The sequence below is a fragment of the Narcine bancroftii genome, chromosome 6, assembly GCF_036971445.1.
Source record: "Narcine bancroftii isolate sNarBan1 chromosome 6, sNarBan1.hap1, whole genome shotgun sequence".
In the NCBI taxonomy this organism is placed as follows: Eukaryota; Metazoa; Chordata; class Chondrichthyes; order Torpediniformes; family Narcinidae; genus Narcine; species Narcine bancroftii.
This window is the reverse complement of record NC_091474.1, coordinates 238,176,378-238,198,799: the sequence shown is the minus strand read 5'-3', so window position 1 is coordinate 238,198,799 and position 22,422 is coordinate 238,176,378. Positions and strand designations below refer to the sequence as shown.

Sequence of the window (22,422 nt, the reverse complement as noted above, 5' to 3'; positions counted from 1 at the left end):
GTGCATCTGGGGTGCATACACACATGCAAGCGTGCGCAAAAAACCCCGCTAAATTTAAAAGCGTTTTTGAAAAGTCTGTATTCTTGGGTGGTCCAGATTTCTGGCTTCCAGATTTTTGGACTTTCAGTGTATATGATCTACTGCAGCTTCTGCCTGCCGTAAGGCAAACAAAGAGTTGCCATGAGCATTGCCCGGTGGCTCTCACTATAGGAGAAAGAGAGTTCCTTCAGAGACACTGAGTGTCCATGGATTCGCCTCCAGTGCTCCCACAGCCTCTGCAGCCGCACAGACCAACAACGCCAACTCCAGATCTAAACCTCCGATACCTTCTGGAAGCCTTCAGCACCCGAGAGGCCTCCTTGCCCTCAGCACCCTCTCAAAGGCCATTTCCGATACCTGATACCCACGTGCCAGCAGCCCACAGCCTGTGTGGGTATGCTTACCTTGGCATTTGTCCCTTGGAGTGACCCGTTGAGCTGGGTCCTCTGGTTTGAAACATTGACGGTGTGAGGCAGGTAATAGTTCACCTCCCTGCAAACACGCCTTCCCCATACAAATCGGCACTCCTTTAGCAGTCCCGATGCCCATTCTCCCTCCAGTAGAAGTCCCTGCACAGCCACGTGAGCAGCTGCCCTCCTTCACCCACCCGAAAGCATTTTGATCCCTTTCATTTTGGTGAGCTCTTTCCATTCTTTCTCCCCCTTTGTGAAGCAATTTCCCGATCTACTTCTGGACCTGCGGAGCGCGACCTCCCAATGCTCCCCTCGGCAGGATTTGAACCCATGACCTCTGGGTCACCGGGCCAGCTCTGTGAGCTGTGCGCTGTTGCAGCCCTATCTGTAGAAGCCTCAGTTCCATAAAACGTCAGATTTAAATACCCAAGTCCGTGCACGCTCCCGGCAGACGGTGCAATAATTGATTCTATTGCAGGCTTCTGCACAGTGGGGTCTTGTGTCTGGGGAGCTTTGACACAATAGTTCTCACATTTGGCTGTAAATCTGCAGTGAGTAAAATCAGCGAATGGGAAACAAATGCAAAAACGCTCTCCCGTATCTCTGGCCATGTGGCTACCTCTGCCTTTGGCAGCCTCGACTTCAACAGCAATACTCTGGAACTCCCTCCTTAAATTTCTGTCCTTTGACTTGCTGTTGTACCTTAAATCCACTACAAGGCCCCCCCTCAGTCTTCTGTGCTCTAAGGAATAAAGACCCAGCCTGTCCAACCCCTCCTAGTAACCTAAATCCTCCTGTCCCAGCAGCATCCTGGTAACTCTCCTTTGCACCCCTTATAATTTATGATGCCCTTCTTACATCTGGATAACCAGAACTGCACAGAGTGAGGTGTTTAAATGCTGGAATTTACTGTTTCAGCTAGTTATGTCGGGGGGCAGGGTGGTTGGGGGGGGGGGGGGGTGTATGCACGCATGTGGGTGTGTGTGTGTCTGTGATACATACAAATAGATATATGAAGAGATATAGCTAGATAGATATACTGTAGGTACACACACATAAATAGATAGCCACACACAGATATATGTGCATGTGTACATGTATGTGTCTGTGTTTGTGAGTGCATATGTGTGCGCATGTTTCTATGTGTGTATGTGAGTGTGTGTGTGTATGCATGTGTGTGCGTGTGTGTGTGTGTGTGTGTGTGTGTGTGTGTGTGTGTGTGTGTGTGAGAGAGAGAGAGAGGGAGTGTGTAATGATACCATGTTCCCAGAGTGGGCTCCAGTTGGTGATGTAATGGTGTGCCCATGAGCAGATGAGTCGGGGTTGCCCTGAAAAGCACATTCCACGTGGGATACATTTGAGCTACAGACATAGGAGACTTTCATCTGTCTGGACTGTGGTTAAGCCAAGTGCTCAGAGGTGAAGGGTCACAATGACATCATTCCTGTGGAGCTATATATAAGTTGGTCTTAGAAAATTTCACACAGTTCCCACACCAGACTGCGTTATAAATAGCAGCCTTGTTTTTTCTTTAGTCAACTGTTGAAGCATGCACAAATGCTTTAGTCTTTGGTTTAAGAATCTGCAAATGACTGAGCAGCTCTTGAAGTAGTTATGTGGCTGAAAAGAATTTCTCCGGTCCGACACAGATAAAGGTGATGACCTCTGTTAATTGTAGCCATATTTTCAAGGTTCAGCCAGAAATAAGTTATCAAAGAATATAAGGAGGCTTGTAAGGGTGCTTATGAGATCGAGTGTAAGGGGGCCCTTGTGGTGCCTCTCATAGAGCAGCTGCCTCACTGCGCCAGAGACCCAGCTTCATTCCCAATCTCTGGGGCTCTCTTTGTGGAGTTTGCACGCTCACCCTGTAAGCGCAAAGGTATGGGAGTGGAGAACCACCGGTATAAACGGAAGATCAATTAGCACCCAGCAGCACCAGGGCACTGTGGTGGGGTTGTCCAGGGTGTGATGGGTCCTTCAGAATCTTGGGTGCCTTTCCAAGGTATTCATTTCAAAGTCAATTTAGGATGGATAATAAAAGACAGTTTCCTGCATCCCCTAATGTAGTGGTGTTCAAACTGCCCCCCTACACTCACATACCATCTTAAGCAACCACTCTGCCGTAAGTGCTCTGTGATTAGTAAGGGATTGCTTAAGGAGTTATGTGGGTGGAAAGTAAAAGTTTGAAAACCACTGTTTTAGTTGTCCCTCATTGACTCATTATGTGCTGGGTTTCAGATCTCCAAAGAAAATGGGCCAATGACAATTTTTCTCACGCAAAATATTTCAATAACCATTGGGTCTAGAGCAGTGGTTCTCAACCTTCCCTTCCCACTCATATCCCACCTAAAGCAATCCCTTACTAATCACAGAGCACCGATGGTACAGGGATTACTTAATGTGAGTTTAGAGGGCGGTTTTGAAAACCACTGCCTTAATTAAAGCATTCTCATTATCCAATGCTAGATATATATATATATATATATATTGACAAAATATAACAAAGGAGCATATAAGGGATCAGGTTTCCTGATCTGAAACGTACTGTCTGTCGAGTCAAGAACCACCATGAGGGGGAAGGACTGACCTTGGGGAAAGAGCGGGCGAATGGCAACGATGGGATTATTCGAGGAGGAGACTCAATGGCCTTTTACTGATAGTTCTGTGATTTGGAAGGGGTGTTTTGTGAAATGACACTGAGAAAGATCATTGATGAAAGCACCTTTGCTTCTATTTGTTGAAAATGTCTGGGAACTCTCACTCAAAACAAAACTGCCTTTTTTTTCCCCGTTCACAGTACTCCAAGATGCTGAAGCACTTTAGTGAGGAAGAAGCAAGGATGCCACCGGATGAATTCTTCGGCATATTCGACACATTCCTGCAGTCCTTCGCTGAAGCGAAACAGGACCTGGAGAACATGAGGCGCAAGAAGGAGGAGGAGGAGCGCAGGGCTCGCATGGAAGCCATGGTGAGGAAAGCAGAGGGCATGGAACATTACCGCACAGTGCAGGCCCTTCAGTCCACGATATTGTGTTGTCCTATGTAAACCAACTCAACAATCTAAACCTTCCCTACCTCACACACACAGCCCTCTGAGAAATCTTTGAATGTCCCTATTGTACCAACCTCCACCATCAGCCCCGACAATGCATTCCAGCCACCCAACCCTCTGTGTAACAAAAAATCACAACTAATATTTCCCCTAAACTTTCCCCCACTTACCTTAAACATTTGGTATTTGCTATTGTAGCTCGCTGTCCACCTGACTAAGCCCCTCAGAATCTTGCCCCTGTTTAGTCACTTGTTATCCTTCTTAACTACAAAGAGAAAAACCCTAGCTCTGCTAAGATTGCCTCATAAGACACGTTCTCCGATCCTCTGCACCCTCTCCAAAGCCTCCAGAACCTTGAGGGATCTAGGGATTTGGACCCCAAGATCCCTCTGTTGTTCTACACTGCAAAGGATCCTGCTATTAACCATGTACTCCACCCAGTTTGACCTTCCAAAATGCATCACATCATATTTATCCAAATCGAACTCCTTCTGTCACTCCTCCACCCATCTCTGCATCTTGTCTATTTCTGATTGCTACCTGCAGCCACCTTCTACATTATCCACAACACCTCCAACTTTCACAGCGTTTGCAGCCAGGTGATGGGATGGGAGCTTTGAAATGACTCCACCTGTGTTTGCTGTTGCTGGGAAAGGGAGGAGGTTCACAAAGGGTCTTCATCTGTTTGATAAGTAGCTCTAATGCTGGGAGTGATGTGTATTATTAGCCGCTTTCAGGTGCTTGAACGCAGATAATACTCCAGCAGATGCGGCTGGGGGAGTGCAGCTGGGATGTTCAGGTGGCCACCTAGAAGACGCCTTTAAGTCACCTGAACGTGCCAGCTGAAGGAGAGCCGCGTCCGAGTGAACACCTGTGGACTGTGGCTGTAGTCTTACTGCTGCTCTCAGGTGCAATGGGGGAGCCGGAGATTATACCTACAGGAGGAGGGTTAGGTAAGTGCTCCTCCTGGCCAGGTTCTCCACTTTCAGGTGGCCACCCAACAGCCGCATTGGAGTACAATAGGCGGCTTTACATCGGGGTATTTTGGCCACCTGAAAGTGCCTAAAGCATGATCTTCCCTGCTCTACACCCTCCCCATCCCTACCATCTCCTCCTACAAATCTCCAGTTGCATTTTGGAAGGACAAACCAAGGTAGGACAAACACAGTAAATGGTAGGGCACTGAGCAGTGTGGAGGAACAAAGGGATTTGGGAATACTGATATATAATTCCCTGAAAGTAGCGTCGCAGGTAGACAGGGTTGTAAAGGAAGCTCTTGGCATCTTGGCCTTCATAAATCAAAATATTGAGTACAGGAGTTGGAATATTATATAACTTCATCATAACATTGGTGAGGCCAACTTTGGAGTATTGTGTGCTGTTCTGGTTGCCTAGCTCGGAACGATATCAGTAAGATCGAAAGAGTGCAGAGATGATTTCCTAGGATATTGCTGGGTCTTTAGAAGTTGAGTTGCAGGGAAAAATTAAACAAGTTTGGACTTTATTCCTTGGAGCGTAGAAAAATGAGGGGAGATTTGATAGAGATTTACAAAATTATGAGGGATATGGACAGAATAAATGTGAATAGGCTCTTTCCTCAGAGATAAATATGAGAGGACATGGCTTTAGGGTGAAATGGGGAAAAGTTTAGGGGGAACATTGGTGGGAGTGTGGAATGAGCTGCCATCTGACGTGGTAAATGCAGGCTCACTCGTTTCTCAAGAATAAATTGGATAGATGTATGGGAGACGTCTGGAGGGTTATGGACTAGGTGCAGGTTAGGGGGACTAGCAGAGTGATGTTTCGGCACAGACAAGAAAGACTGAATAGCCTGTTTTCTGTGCTGTAGTATTCTTTGGTTCTAAACTACAACTCAATTCCTTGCATCTGCTCCCAGGGTGAGATCTTCCATTCCAGAACATCTGAGATGTCCTCCTTCAAAAGATGTGACATCCCCTTTACTGCCATCAACCTGTATCTCCTCTATTTTCCCACACATCTGCTCTGCCCCCCCCCAAGGCACAACAACAACATGATTCCTCTGTCCTCACCAACCACCCACCAATCTCTGCATCTAACATATTATTCTTCGCAATTTTCACCACCTACTACATGATTCCACCTCCAGATATGTCTTCCCCTCTCCTCCAGATACATCTTCCCCTCTCCTCCAGATACATCTTCCCCTCTCCTCCAGATATATCTACACTTCTCCTCCATTCTCTGCTTTCAACAGGGGCTGTTCCCTCAATGGATCCCTCATCCTTTCATTCCTTCCCTCAATACCTACCCCCATGACCACGGGAAATACTGTACGTGCCCACAGCTCATCCCTCCCCATTATTCAGGGCCCAAAACAGTCCTCCCATGTGAAGCCACTTTGTCCTTGTGAATCTACAGAGGTCATCTACTGCATCTGGTGCTCACATTGTGGCTTCCTCTATGTCTGAGAGACTGGATTCAGACTGGGAGATCGCTTCATTGAACACTTTCACTCCATCCATAGCATTAACCTCCCAGAAACTGTTCATTATAATTCCACACCTCATTCTCACACGAACCTGTCTATCACTGGCCCCAGACCGAGACTGCCCATAGATTGGAGGAACAACACCAAATATTCCATCTGGGCATTCTCCAGCCAGCTGGCGTTGACATGAACTTCTCCACTGTATGTTAAACCCCTCCCCCGACTCTCTCTTTTTACCACTATCCCCTTTCGTTCAGCTCTGTGCCCCTTCGCTTCCCTATCCATTCATAGAGCCATCACCTCAACTTTGTTTTTTCATGGTCCTCCTACCCTTATCCATCTTTTAACTCCTGCCTATCAATCTGTGCTCCTCCCCCCACTGGCCCTTCCTCCTCTCTCCTCTCCTCTTCTTTCCCCACCTTTTTATTCAGGCCCCTGCTTGGTTTCTGCTCATACTTGGTTGAAGGGCTCAGGCCTGAAACCTTGATTATCTCTATATTTCCGAAGGATGTTGCGTGACTTGCTGAAGTTTCTCCTTCCCACTTCTCCATTGATACCACGCATCTGAACACCAGAACCTCATATTTCCACCTCTGACTCATTCTCCCCCTCAATCCCCCTTTCTTTCCTTTATCGCACTCTGTATAGCCCACCAGGGTTTTCGATTTAACCTTGGAATAGGCAACAAGGAGCAAATGAAAGACTAGAAGAATATAGAAAATGTAAGAAATTACATAAGGAAATCAGGAAAACAAAAAGAAGACACGAGGTTGCCCTAGCAGATAATATGAAGGTAAACCTGAAGGGTTTCTACAGGTAAAAGAATACTAAGGGACAAAATTGATCCCCTTGAAGATCAGAGTGCCCGTCTATGTGTACAGCTTCACGGGATCGGGGAGATCTTAAACAGTACTTTTTAATGTCAGTATTTACTCAGGAAACTGACATAATGTATAAGGAAGGAAGGAAAACAAGAAGTAGTGGCATGGAACATATAGTGATTAAAGAGGAGGAGGTGCTTGCTGCCTTACAGTGAATAAAGGTTGATAAATCCCCCTGTCCTGACATGATATTCCCTTGGACCTTGAGGGACATGAATGTAGAAATTACAGGGACTCTGGCAGAAATATTTAAAATGTCCTTAGCCATGGGTGAGGTGCCAGAGGAGGGGAGGATAGTTCATGTTGTTCCATTGTTTAAAAAAGGCTCCAAAAGTAAACCAGGAAATTACAGGCCGATGAGCCTGACGGGTAAATAATTGGAGGGTGTTTTGAGAGATCGGATATACAAGTATTTGGACAGCCAAGGGCTGATTAAGGAAAGTTAACATGGCTTTGTGCATGGTGGGTCATGTTTAAAGAATCTTATAGGGTTTTTTTTTAAGGAGGTTACCAAGAAGGTAGATGAAGGAAAGGCTGTGGATGCTGTCTACATGGAATTTATTAAGGCCTTTGACAAGGTCCTGCATGGGAGGTTAATTCAGAAGCTTCAGGCACTAAATATCCATGGAGAGGTTGTAAACTGGATTTTAAAAAATATTTTATTTACAATTTTAAATCATATGACATTAATTATAACATATTGATACAAACATTATATAATTGAATAAACACCCCCCCCCCAACCTCCTTCATCCACTCCACTAACACCCTCCCTCCTCTCCTACCCACCTACAAAGAATAAAGGAGATTATCACTAAGGACAATAATCAACTTTTTAGCTGCGGAGACCAAGATACCCATCGGAACTGACCAAGAGATTAAATTTTAATACCAAGGGTTTTTAAATATGGGCTCCATACTTTTACAAAAGAATTATATTTATCCCTCAAATTATACGTTATCTTTTATAAAGGAATGCAAAATTTCATTTCAGTCTGCCATCTTTGCATTCTTAAAACTAAATTTGATTTCCAAGTAATAGCCAAACATTTTTTTAGAAACTGCCAAAGCAAAATGTAAAAATTCAATTTGGTACATAGTCAAGTTGTAAACTGGATTTGAAATTGGCTAAATGGGAGAAGACAGAGAGTAGTGGTGGATGCTTGCTTCTCAGACTGGAGGCCTGTGATTAGTGGTGGACCTCAGGGATCGGTGCTGGGACCATTGTTGTTTGTTATCTATATCGATGATCTGGATGATAATGTGGGATATTGGATCAGCAAGTTTACTGATGACACTAAGATTGGAGGTATTTTGGACAGTGAGGAAGGCTTTCAAAGCCTGCAAAGGGATCTGGACCAAATGTAAAAATTATCAAGAAAATGGTAGATAGAATTTAATGCAGACAAGTGTGAGGTGTTGCATTTTGGAAGGATTAACCAAGGTATGACATACACAGTAAATTGTAGGGGTACTGAGGAGTGTGGAGGGACAAAGGGATCTGGGAATACAGATATATAATTTCCTGAAAGTTTTATCACATGTAGGCAGGGTTGTAAAGAGAGCTTTTGGCATCTTGGCCTTCATAAATCAAAGTATTGAGTTCAGGAGTTGGGATGCTATGGTGAGGTTGTATAAGACATTAATGAGGCCAAATTTGTAGTATTATGTGCAGCTTTGGTCGCCTAACTACAGGAAGGATATCAATAAGATGGAAATAGTGCAGAGATTTACTAGGATGCTGCTGGGTATTCAGGAGTTGAGTTACAGGGAAAGAATAAACAGGTTATGACTTTATTCCTTAGAATGTAGAAGAATGAGGGAAGATTTGATAGAGGTTTACAAAATTATGAGGGGAACAGACAGAGTAAATGCGAGTAGGCTCTTTCCACTTAAATTGGGAGAGATAAATGTGAGAGGACATGGCTTTTGGGTGAAAAGTTTAGGAGAGAACTTCACTCAGGGAGTGGTGGGAGTGTGGAACGAACTGCCATCTGACATGGTAAATACAGGCTCACTCTTAAGTTTTAAGAATAAATTGGATGGATACATGGATGGGTGAGGTCTGGCGGTTTATGGAATGGGTGCAGGTCAATCGAACTAGAAGAATGATGTCTCAACACAGACTAGAAGGGCTGAATGGCCTGTTTTCTGTCCGCTAGTTTTCTGTGGTCTGTGGCTCCATATCATATATTGCTTGATATGCCTAAAGACGCCTCGCTGTACAGTAAATGTTATGTACAAGTTGCACTTATAAAATATGTATGTGGGGTTTTGAATTGAGCAGGTCCGGCATCTCTGTTAATTTCCAGAGAGTTCCTGGGGGACACAGTTACATTTTAAAAAAATGTTAATAAATTATTTACAACTCGTTAGAAGCCAATTCAAACCTGTGCTGCCCAGTAAACCCAGTTATCCTACGAACTCCCATATGCTTTGGACAGTGGGAGGAAAATGGGAAAAACCCATGCAGACATGGGTAGAACGTACAAACTCCTTACAGACAGCGCCCAATTCAAGCGTGGGTCGCTGGCACTGTAATAACATCATGTAGAGGTCCAGGTGTGATCAGAGTTAGGGTTATGCCCTTCTAAAACTTAAAGGAATGGATGGAATCAAATTGACAGAAGATAAAAGGTGGCTTAATTGGGGTGTAGACAGGGTGGACAGGCAGCATCTTTTCCCCAGTGCAACCATAGCGATTTCCAAATGACATTTGTTTAAGGTGAGTGGAGGAAAGTTTAGGGGAGATGTCAGAGGTAAAATTTTTTTAGATGGTGGGGGTGGGGGGCTGGTATAATAGGGACATTTAAAGGACTCTTGGATAGACACATAGATGTATGAGAAATAGAGAATTATAGGCTGTGAGGGAGGGAAGGATTGGCTTTATTCTACAGAAGACTTGAGCTGGCCCGAATCCAAGCTAGGAAAGTGCAGGGAAGGGCTCAACCTTTATGGCCTAGGCCACAGGGGAGGAGTTCAGGGGAGAGTGTCAACAGAGGGAGGGCCAGCCCGTGCCTTTACGAGCTAATGCTATGTACAATCCATATCATTACATCTACATAGGTCATCGTGGGTGAGGGCTTGTTCTGTAATATAATATTTTGTGTTTCTGCTGAGGAATTAGTCGGGACAAAATATTTACATACTTACATTTGATTGGTTGCTGGTTCAAACCTTAACATTTCTCATGATGGTTTGGTGCCTTCTTTTTCCTGGGTGTGACTGTCGGCATCTTGCTTTTTTAATTTTACTTTTTAAGATATTAATTGTGAGCACGTGCCTCCCAAGTACACCCGTGTGACAATTAGCCGCCAACCTCATTTGGAATGTGACTCTGTTCTGAGGTGGCTAACGAGGCCTTCAGTTCCTCTGCAGATGGGGAATAAGGTGGATAGCCCACGCTGAACGACCTATGCCATGTTGACTATACCCATGCTCAACCTGGTTCCAACTGACTTGCTCCCAGACCATAGCTCTCAATACCACTCCCATCCAATCTTCTCTTGAATGTCAAAACTGAGCCCACATTCACCACTTCTGCGGGCAGTGCATTTCCACACTCCCGCCACCCTCTGAGTGAGGAAGTTTCCCTTTCGCTCTTAGCATGCGTCCTCTTATTCTTGTCTCGCACAACAACCTCAGTGGGAAAAAAAGTCCACTTGATTTTATAGTATCTATTCCCATCATAATTCAGTATACAGTACGTTTCCCCATATCTGAAAAGCTTGAGGTTTTTTTGGGGTTATTGGGTTTTCTTGGTTAACAGAACAATGGCTCAGTAGCGTCAACAGAATACTTGTATCAGTGGTTAAACAAGAACAAAAAACAAGCATCAGGCTTTTCGAGCATGAAATAATGTTTAATACATACCAAAAAACAAAGTGATCTCTGCCAGAGAGCTTCATTGGTCTCAAAGAGGAGTCAAAGCCCCACATGGGCAAGTTGGGTGATAAAAGTTTTGTCATGTCATGTTGGTTAATGGAACTTCGGATAAGGGGAAACGATCTGCACCTACATCAAGTCTCCCGTCATTCTCTGACTTTTCAGGGAATAAAATTCTAACCTGTTCAAAAATTCCTGGCAACATCCTTTGTGAATTTTCTCTGTGTCCTTTCAATCTTACATCTTTCCTGCCGGTCGGTGTCCAAAATTGCACATAAAACTCGCCAATGCATTATACAACTTCCAACTTAGCATCCCAACTCCTGCACTCAGTATTTTGATTTCTGAAGGCCAATGTGTCAAAAGCTCTCTTCTCAACCCTATCTAACCATGACGCTACTTTTAAGCAATTTTGTATCTGTATTCCCAGATCCCTCCGACGGTACTCCACTAGGCTGTACCATTTACTGCACACGTTCTACCCTGGTTTGTCCTCCCAGAGTGCAGCACCTCACACTTGTTAGGATTAAATTCCATCTGCCATTTTTCAGCCCACCTGGTCCAGATCCCTCCGCAAATTTTGAAATCCTTCCTTACTGTCCACTACTCCAAATGTTGTGCCACCTGCAAATTTGCTGATCCAGTTTACCACATTATCATCTAGATCATTCATATAGTTGACAAACCACACTGGACCCAGCACTGATACCTGAGGCACACCACTCATCGCAGCCCCCAGTTAGAGAGGCATTCATTTACTACCACTCAAGGTTCTCCTGCAAAGCCAATATTTAATCAATTTACTACCTCATCCTGAATACTGAACCTTATTGACCAACCCCCCATGTGGGACTTAGCTTTTGCTAAATTCCCTGTAGACAACATCCATGGCCATTTCTTTATCGACTCTGCTGGTAATCTCAGTGAAAGTTTATAAGATTGGTTAGACATGATCTAACATGCACAAAACCATGTTGACGATCCCTAATCCGTGCCTGATAATCCGAGTGTAGTAAAACCTCATTAGAACGCGGTCGTTGGGGTCCAAGATTTTCATCCCGCGTTACAGCCAAGTCGCGGAACAGAAGCTTATACGTCATGATTCAGGAAGCAGGAAAACAGAAAACTGTGACTCAAACCCTATAATAAGACCTTTAAGACCTTTAAACTCCACATATTAACATATAAATCTTGTAAATGAGTCATAAAAGTCCATTTTTGAGTTTGTGGCTGTTAGCCTGACATCCTATAAATCAATGTTTGGGGTCCACAGACACCCGCGCTATAAGCGATTCCGCAGATTAACGAATCGTGTTCTAATGAGGATTCACTGTATTTGTATATCTGATCTCTTGGGATAACTTGCAACAATTTATCCCCTACTGATATCAGGCTTTTGGCCTATAATTTACCGGATTACTCTCTGATCCGTTCTTAAACAGGACAACATTAGCATTCCTCCAATCCTATGGCATCTCACCCATGGCTCAGGATGTTTTAAATACCTCTGCAAGGCCCCCTGAAATACCTGCACTTGCATCTCTCAAGTTCTGTGGGTATATCCTGTCAGACCCTGTGGATTTATCCTCCTTGATTTACCTCAAGACAGCAAGCGCCTCTTCCTTTGTAATCTGTACCAAGCTCATGGTGTCACAGCTGTTTTGCCTCAGTGCTATAACCTCAGATAGACTTTATGTATCTATCTTGAACCCTATTAAAACATTACTATCATATCTTCTTTCGCCACCAACCCTGGCAGCCCATTCCAGGCACCAACCACTGTCTGTGTTAATAAAAACCTGCCCTGCACGTTTCTTCAAATTTTCCCCCTCTCACCTGAAATGCAAGTAGTTTTCATTTGAGGATTCTCAATGTCTGTCCCAACCTCTGTCACGTCTCCCCTCAAGTCTCTGAAGCTCCAGAGAAAACAATCCAGGTTTGACCAACCTCACCTTACAGCTCATTCCCTCTAATCCAGGCAGCATCCTGGTAAATTTCTCCTGTACCATCTCCAAATCTTCTGCACCCTTCCCATCATGGGGCAACCAGGCAGAAAAGAGGGAAATGATTCCATTACCTTAAACATGAGGAGAAATGGTTGGGATAGACACAGTAATACAGCAGATAATGTTGCTGCCTAACCACTCAATGAACCATTGTACCTGGTACAGGTACACCAGGTCCTTCCCTCACCCTTGGCCTCATCATTGTTCAACTCCTTCAAGCCTTCACATTTTAAGGTCCAACAGGCCTTCCAGACCTTCTAGTTTGCGCCATGCTATGCTTCTGCCCAGTTTCACTGACCTGAACCCGGATCATATCTCTCCATACGCCACCATCCATGTACCTGTTCAAATTTTTCTTAAATGTCAAAGCTGAGCCCGCACTCACCAATTCAGCTGACAGCTCGTTCTTCACATTCACCACTTTGTGATGAAGAACCTTTGCCCTCCCATGTTCCCTTTAAACTTTTCCCCATTCGCTCTTCTAGCTTTCTAGTTTTTATCTCAAACAACCTCAGAAAAAAGCCTGCTTGCATTTACTCTATCTATACCCTTCATAATTTTGTATAACCTCCATCAAATCTCTCCTCATTCTTCTGTGCTCCAGGGAGTAGAGTCCTATCCTGTTTAACCTTTCCTTGTAACTCAGTTCTTTGAACCCCAGCAACATTCTTGAAATCTCCTCTGCAGTCCTTCAATATTATCGATATCCCTCCTGTTGTTAGGTGACCAAAACGACACACAATACTGCAAATTTGGCCTCCCCATTGTCTCCTCACACAACATTACCATAGCAAACAACTCTGAGACACAAACTTTAATTTATGAAGGCCAACAGGCCAAAAAACTCTCATTGTCACTCTATCTGCATGTGACTCCACTCTCAAGGAATTATATATCTTGTATTTACAGACCCCTCTATTCTTCCGCACTCTTTAGTGCCCTACTATTTACATTGCTTTTTCTTCCCAAGTGTAACACCTCTCATTTTTCTCCATTAAATTCTGCTATTTTGCAGCGCATTTTTCCAGCTGCTCCAGATCCCTCTACAAGCTTTGAAATCCTTCCTCGCTGTCCGCTACACCTCCAATCTTTGTGCCATCTCTTCAAATGGATTTAACCATATAACCACTTACAGCACAGAACAGGCCAGTTCGGCCCTACTAGTCCATGCTGTAGCAAATCCCCACCCTCCTAGACCCACTGACCAGCACCCAGTCCATACCCCTCCAGTCCTCTCCTATCCATGTAACTATCCAGTCTTTCCTTAAATGTAACCAATGATCCCACCTCGACCACGTCTGTCGGAAGCTCATTCCACATCCCTACCACCCTTTGCATAAAGAAATTTCCCCTCATGTTCCCCTTATAAATTTCCCCCTTCAATCTTAAACCATGCCCTCTAGTTTGAATCTCCCCCACTCTTAATTGAAAAAGCCTATCCACATTTACTCTGTCTGTCCCTTTTAAAATCTTAAACACCTCTATCAAGTCCCCCCTCAATCTTCTACGCTCCAGAGAAAAAAGCCCTAGTCTGCACAACCTTTCCCTGTAACTCAAACCTTGAAATCCTGTCAACATTCTCGTGAACCTTCTCTGCACTCTCTCTATTTTGTTTATATCTTTGCTATAATTTAGTGACCAAAACTGGACACAGTACTCCAAATTTGGCCTCACCAATGCCTTGTGCAATTTCATCATAACCTCCCTACTCTTGAATTCAATACTCCGATTTATGAAGGCCAACATTCCAAAGGCCTTCTTCACCACACCATCTACCTGAGTATCAGCCTTGAGGGTACTATTTACCATCACTCCTAAATCCCTTTGTTGCTCTGCACTCCTCAATTGTCTACCATTCAATGTATATGACCTATTTAGATTTGCCTTTCCAAAATGTAACACCTCACATTTATCTGTATTAAATTCCATCAGCATTTCTCAGCCCACACCTCCAGCCTTCCTAAATCACCTTTTAATATACGGTAATCTTCCTCATTGTCCACAACACCACCAATCTTTGTATCATCCGCAAACTTGCTTATCCAATTCTCCACCCCTACTTCCAGATCGTTAATATATGTAACAAACAATAGTGGACCGCCGATCCCTGAGGAACTCCACTAGTCACCGGCCTCCAATTGGACAAACAATTTTCTACCACTACTCTCTGACACCTCCCATCCAACCATTGCTGAATCCATTTCACTACCTCTTCATTTATACCTAATGCGTCCACCTTTTTTCCTAACCTCCTGTGGGGAACTTTGTCAAAAGCTTTTCTAAAGTCTAAATAGACAACATCCACAGCTTTCCCTTCATCAATCTTTTTTGTAGCCCCCTCGAAAAACTCAATCATGCTGATTACTCCCTAGCAATCCCTGTACCTCCAAATATTTGTAAATACCATCCCTCAGAACACTTTCCATCAACTTGCCCACCACAGTCGTCAGACTCACGGGCCTACAATTCCCAGGTTTACATTTAGACCCTTTCTTAAACAGCGGAACCACATGCGCCACCCTCCAATCCTTTGGCATTACCCCCATGGCCAGTGACATCCTAAATATCTCTGTTAATGGCCCCACTATCTGTCCTCTAGCCTCCCTGAGTGTCTTTGGGAATATTTTGTCCAGTCCCGGAGATTTATCCACCTTTATCTTTTTCAACACAGCCAACACATCCTCGGTTATCCTTATATGCTTCATGACCTCCCCACTATTTTTCTTTTCTTCAACTGGTTCAATTTTTTTTTCCCTAGTGAATACTGAGGCAAAGAAATCATTCAAAATTTCCCCTTATTTCCTCAGACTTCTCACTCAGCCTACCTTCGCAATCTACAAGGGGTCCAATTTTATCCATCACTAATCTTTTACTTTTAATGTACTTATAGAAACCCTTTGGATTTATTTTTACTCTGTCTGCCAAAGCTTCTTCATGCCTTTTTTTGGCCCTTCTAATTTCTTTCTTAAGATTCCTTCTACACTCCTTGTAGTCCTCCTTCAAACTCTCAGCTCCCTGTCTTTATACCTCTTGTACACCTCCCTTTTTCTCCTAACCAAATTTCCAATATTCCTCGAAAACCAAGCCTCCCTATGACTTCCAGCCTTTCATTTGATCCTCACTGGGACATATCTACTCTGTACCCTCAAAATTTCCTTTTTTGAATATCCCTTGGGATATTCCCATTTCATTCCACACAGATAATGGGGCTTGGGTTGGATAGTAAATTTCCCCTCGCCAAGGTGTTTGGACTATCCTGGTACAAGAATTGTTTGACTCAGGACTGGCGTTGATGAAAACATGAGACAGAATAGGTTGCAAAGAAAGACATGGGGAAATGGTGCCGATGAAGTTATTTCAAGAACAGCATGGATTTGAAGGGGTGAATCACCTCTTCCTCTGTTTTAAGTATATGTAGGTATGCAGATACATGCACTGTTGGAAACCCCTTGAAGTTCCAAACCTGTAATTGCTGTTTTCCCATTTCTCTGAACAGATTTTGGATTTTTTGGAATAGCCCTTAGATTAATATTCCAACCCGTAATTCTATATCTAAATGGGTTTTGAGCAAACCACCCTTAATTGCAATTCAAACTAAACGTGACAAGTCACTGACAAATCCTTTCCTCCTGAAACATTCCCCAAATGTTTTTATTCCGTGGGTGCCTAATTATGAGAAAATCCCATTTTCCGTTCTTGCTAGGGAAACTTTTACCATGTGTCTTTGAATGAAAGCAGTTCGCAATGTGGGAAATTTATTCTATTCATTCATTTACATTTTCTGGGCAGCAATCCAAACTCTCCTGAGCAGAACTTGTGGTGTGATTTCACACCTGGGAACCTTTCCAGGGAGCAAACTTTGAAACCGCTCAGAGCCTGGCTGATTTTGGGTGCTCTGTATGGAGACTGGAGGTGTTGCGGCTCCATGCGCAGGTGCATGGCTGAGGTCAGTGAGGCCACAGGGTGTATGGGTGTCATTGGGCGGACATGCACTGGACCACATCGACCCCAGTTCAGTGCCCGTACACACCAGTGGGCAAGTCAGATCACATTGGTTAGATATGTTCAGGCCTCAAGTTGGGTTGGCGTGCACATCCAAAGGGCCGACAGATGTATAGAGGCTAACAAGTCGGGAGGATATGTACAGGGCATGTTGGGTGGATAGGTACAGGTACACCAGGCAGATATGTACAGGGCACAAGTCAGACGGATATGTGCAGGGTATGAGTCAGGTGGATATGTACAGGCCATGAGTCAGGCAGATATGTTCAGGCCATATGTACATATATATAGGCCACATCAGGCAGATATGTACAGGTGACATCGGGTGGCTATGTATAGGCCTTGTCAGGCGGCTATGTACATGCTATTAGGTGGATACATACAGGCAACATTAGGTGGATATGTGAAAATGACACCAAGCAGCACATGTAAGTGCCTCAAATTAGGCTGATATGTACAGGTTGTGTCAGATGGATATATATAGTCCACAAATCAGGCAGATATGTGCAGTCTATAAGTTAGGTGGACAGGCGCAGGGCTCAGAGCAAGCCCACGTTTGAAGGCAACCCACAGAGTCCAGTGTGGGGAAGCTGGAGCTTGTTGCTAGATTCCAGACATTCAGCAAAGTCCTGGGACTCTGGGCAAATCACCCTTGGCCTCATCATTGTTCAACTCCTTCAAGCCTTCACATTTTAAGGTCCAACGGCAACCCTGCGCAATAGCCCAATCCTCCAAATGGCCTCACGTCAACACCTTCAACTCATTGCCCAGCCAGCATGGGCAGTTTCAGATATTCTGGATGAAGAGCCAGGGATTGTGGTCTTCATCAATACCAGAACAAGAGATGAGGTAGCGATTGGTATTGAAAGCAGAGGTCTCGACAAGAAGTAAGATGCTTAGACGAGATATGGAGAAATATTTTTTTCACTCACCAGATGATTACATTATAGAACACATCCCCAGAGAGAAGGAAGCAGGTATCCCACATCATCTTATGTCTGGATAAGCACTTGAATTGCCCAGGTATGGAAGATTCCGGAGCCAGTGCTGGTAAATAGGATTAGGTACCAATGGTTGTTATGGACAGGATGGGCCAAATGGCCTGTTTCTGTGCTGTCAGCCCATCTCTGTATTTCCTGCATTGTCAGGGAGGTGACACTACTGGACTTGGTTCTAAGAAAATAAAGAAAATGAAGTAGACTTCACTGGTGAGCATCCAGGAACAAGTGATCTTAATATAATAATTCTCAGCCTAAGTATGGAAAAGAATAGAAGTGATTCCATGGTAAATGAAGTCAATTGGAGAAGGGTCATTTTAAATGGGATGAGAACAGATCCCGTACGGGTAAACTAGAATCAAAGCCCAACAGGTAAAACTGGAATTGAACAATGGGAGGAATTCAAGGTAAGGTTTTAATCTTCAGGGAGAAGTTTAGAGAAATTAAAGATGGACTTTCTGGATGAACAAAAATTGGAGATGGTGGGAAAGTCTATTACCTATGCCAGGTTTAACCCGGCTCTGTCAACAAAGTTGTCAAACTAGAAAGTCTACAGATGCTGGGTCAAGCGCAATATGCAAAAATGCTGGAGAAACTCAATGTGTGTGTGTGTGTGTGTGTGTGTGTGTGTGTGTGTGTGTGTGTGTGTGTGTGTGTGTGTGTGTGTGTGTGTGTGTGTGTGTGTGTGTGTGTGTGTGTGTGTCTGTGCACATGTGTGTGTTTATGCATGCATGTGTGATTGTGTGCTTGCCTGTGTGTATCTATATCTATATTTTTTTCTTCTTTTGGGTTGGCTTCACGGACGAAGATTTATGGAGTGGGTAAATGTTCACGTCAGCTGCAGGCTCGTTTGTGGCTGACAAGTCCGATGCGGGACAGGCAGACACGGTTGCAGCGGTTGCAGGGGAAAATTGGTTGGTTGGGGTTGGGTGTTGGGTTTTTCCTTTTCTTTGCCTTTTGTCAGTGAGGTGGGCTCTGCGGTCTTCTTCAAAGGAGGTTGCTGCCCGCCGAACTGTGAGGCGCCAAGATGCACGGTTTGAGGCGATATCAGCCCACTGGCGGTGGTCAATGTGGCAGGCACCAAGAGATTTCTTTAGGCAGTCCTTGTACCTTTTCTTTGGTGCACCTCTGTCACGGTGGCCAGTGGAGAGCTCGCCATATAACACGATCTTGGGAAGGCGATGGTCCTCCATTCTGGAGACGTGACCCACCCAGCGCAGCTGGATCTTCAGCAGCGTGGACTCGATGCTGTCGACCTCTGCCATCTCGAGTACTTCGACGTTAGGGATGAAAGCGCTCCAATGAATGTTGAGGATGGAGCGGAGACAACGCTGGTGGAAGCGTTCTAGGAGCCGTAGGTGATACCGGTAGAGGACCCATGATTCGGAGCCGAACAGGAGTGTGGGTATGACAACGGCTCTGTATACGCTAATCTTTGTGAGGTTTTTCAGTTGGTTGTTTTTCCAGACTCTTTGTGTAGTCTTCCAAAGGCGCTATTTGCCTTGGCGAGTCTGTTGTCTATCTCGTTGTCGATCCTTGCATCTGATGAAATGGTGCAGCCGAGATAGGCTGTATCTATATATCTATATATTCATATATACAGTAGATATATACAGTATAGACACACACACACACACACACACACACACACACACACACACACACACACACACACACACACACACACACACACACACACTCAGGGCTGAAACGTTGGAAATATGTCTCTGCCCTACTCACCTTCATCAGGAGCCCTGTACAATGTCCACCTTCGAAGACCAATTTTAATTTCCTGGTTAGCCAGTGTTTAAGATCCAGTAAACTAGACCTTCCAGCTCCCTGCCCAACCTATATAACAAGCCAACAAAAAGACATTCAAAGGTATTTTTAAAGCATGAGTATTTTTTTTAAAGATGCAGCATGGTAACAGGCCCTTCTGGCTCACGAGCCCACAAGATCCAAATGCACCCATGTGACTGAATAACTTTCTGACCCTTTGCAAAGTGAGAGGAAACCCCTGCAGACATGTAATAGCGTTGCGCTGGCATAAAATTTCCTACAGGGTTTTTCGCCATCTGAGATAAGCAGAGATTTATCATTTATTTTTTTAATTTGGAGATGTAGCATGGTAGCAGGCCCTACGGCACATGGACCAGCACTGCCTAAATGCTCCCATGTGACCAATTAGCCTAAACGTATTTGGAGGGTGGGAGGATTAGGTCAGCACAGTAAGCGGAGCAATTGGTGCAACGTTATTACAGCACCAAGACCCAGGTTCGAATCCAGCGCTGTGTGTCGGCAAGGGTTTCCTCCTCAGATTGGTGTATTGGGGCAGCACGGGCTCGTGGGGCAGAAGGGCCTTTTACCATGCTGTATGTCTAAATTTTAAAATAAATAAGAAACCTCAGCACCTAGGGAAAGACCGAGTTGACACAGGGAGAAAATGCAAGATATTACAGACAATACCGGATTCGAGCCGGTTCACTGGCGCAGTAACAGCATTGCGCTAACCATGCCACCCAATTTGTCTTAAATTCCTGGACCACCCTAGCATGAATCTCATGCTGCCCCACCCCTTTCCCATCACCAAGCCATCGCGCAATTTAATTTGATTTTTTAAAATTTAGACATGCAGCCCACGAGCCCGTGCCACCCAATTGCACCAAATTGACCTACAGCCCCCCCCCCCCCCCCCAGTGCACTTTGAATGGCAGGAGTAAACCGGAGCGCCCCCCCGGGGAAAAGCCACACAGTCATAGGGAGAACGGGGATTGACGTGGGGGAGAGCCCCACCCTAGTTCTGACCGCTAGTGCTATAACAGCGTGGTGCTAACCCCCTACGCCGATTTTGTGTTGAACTCCTGGACCACCCTGGCATGAATCCGGTGATCTTGAGGACTCCTCCCCCTCCCCCGCTGACTAACTGCCAGCAATATGAAAAGAAATGTTGCCTTTCCAATGTGACAAATTGTGCGGGGAAAATTAATCCACCAGAACACACATGTCAAACTCTGGCCTGCGGGCCAAATTTGGCCCGAGATATAATTATATTTGGCCCACAAGATCATATCAAAAATGTATTAGAGGTGGCCCGCTGGCCGCCGCACCAGTATAGCGCATGCACAGTAACCGCTGGGTCCCAGGGTGAGAGAGAGAGAGAAAAATCCTGGTCCTTGAAAAGTAGTGGTGGGTGGTTTTATAAACACGATGTCGTGTACCCCCGCCCACCCCCCCCCCCACCGCAGCGCGGTCTGGTCGGTGTCAGGGGAAGCCAAGGCCGCTTCCCAGCACCCGGAACCCCAGTGGCACAGCGTTTCTTGGAGCTGCAGATGGAGTCGGGATGCCAGAGGGAAGATTGGGGCTCCCCGCCGGGCGATGGGGGCGCCGGCCGCCAGCCGCCCTTCGCCTTCCCACCGGACCAGCGGCGGGTGCCCAGAGTACACGTGGAGAGCGAGGCTGGTCAGGCAGGTAGGGTGGAACCCCCCCGCCAATCTCGGGAGTGGCGTGGGCTGGATCGGGATTAGCCGCGCTCACCTGCTCCTCCACCGCTGACCGGGATCCCAGCGCGGTCCTGAGCGCGGAGACTGCCCTGGAAAGGTCCTGGGACACCGGCACGGTAAGAAAAGGGGGTCCGGGAGAAACTCAGCAGGTCAAGGGGGGATCTGGGAGAAACTCAGCAGATCAAAGGGGGATCCGGGAGAAACTCAGCAGGTCAAAGGGGGGTCCGAGACAAACTCAGCAGATCAAGGGGGAGGGGTCCGGGAGAAACTCAGAAGGTCAAGGGGAGGGGGTCCGGGAGAAACTCAGCAGGTCAAGGGGGGTCTGGGAGAAATTCAGCAGGTCAAGGGAGGTCCGGGAGAAACTTAGGGGGGGCCTGACCTCGCCAGGACCGTTGCCCACTCACCCTCCCTGCCGCAGGCCGACCCGCGACTCACGGTGACGGGGCCGCTGATCCGCCGAGATGCCGCCCTGCAGCGAGAGCCGATGCCCCCGCACTGTCGTTGTCCAACCCGATCGCCCACAAACCCCGCCCTCCCGCACACGGCCTGAGTAAGGATTATGAACTTTAATCTCAGGATAAAATGATCTTCCATTAGTTTCATGTCACAGTGATAAATATATTCCTGGTTAAAAATGGTCCTGCACCTGGATACAAGCTCATTAGGCATAAAACTTGAAAAGTGTGTAAATCAAAGGATATCTGTACCAATGGAAAAAGGGCATGGCAAATAACCCTGCTAGAGTTCATGCCCACAATCAGTCACCCATTTGATTGTTTCAGGAATCATGTTATTCTCCCACATTCTCAATAGCCCTCAGATTTTACTATTCGACAGCACACTAGCAACATTTGACAAATCCTCTATAGAGAAATATTATGTATTGAATATTTTATTTCTCATTTGTTAATGCTTCTGGAAAGAGTTTATCCAAAACTATTATTAAACATTTATTTTAATAAGAAAAAGTTTAACATTACATATGTTGAAAGAAGAGAAAACATGCAGATGTGGTTGAAAATTTTCAATAAATATTTAGTTCGGCCCTCGACTTAGTCCAAGTTTTTAATTTTGGCCCTCCGTGAATTTGAGTTTGACACCCCTGCACCAGAAGATGTTGAGTGTTTTAAGGGCCTCTCCCCCTCCCAAAATCCTCTCTCCTCGGTTCCTTTGTGC

The 22,422-nt window shown here is 45.3% G+C and overlaps 1 protein-coding gene across 1 annotated transcript in view; it reads left to right on the top strand.

The window, feature by feature from the left end:
* daam2 (dishevelled associated activator of morphogenesis 2) overlaps window positions 1-22,422 on the top strand; it is a 188,727-nt gene that overhangs the window by 155,594 nt on the left and 10,711 nt on the right. The window contains exon 23 of the mRNA XM_069887752.1: window positions 3,250-3,420. Within this exon, the coding sequence (XP_069743853.1) occupies window positions 3,250-3,420 (171 nt within the window). The remainder of the gene's footprint in view (window positions 1-3,249; window positions 3,421-22,422) is intronic.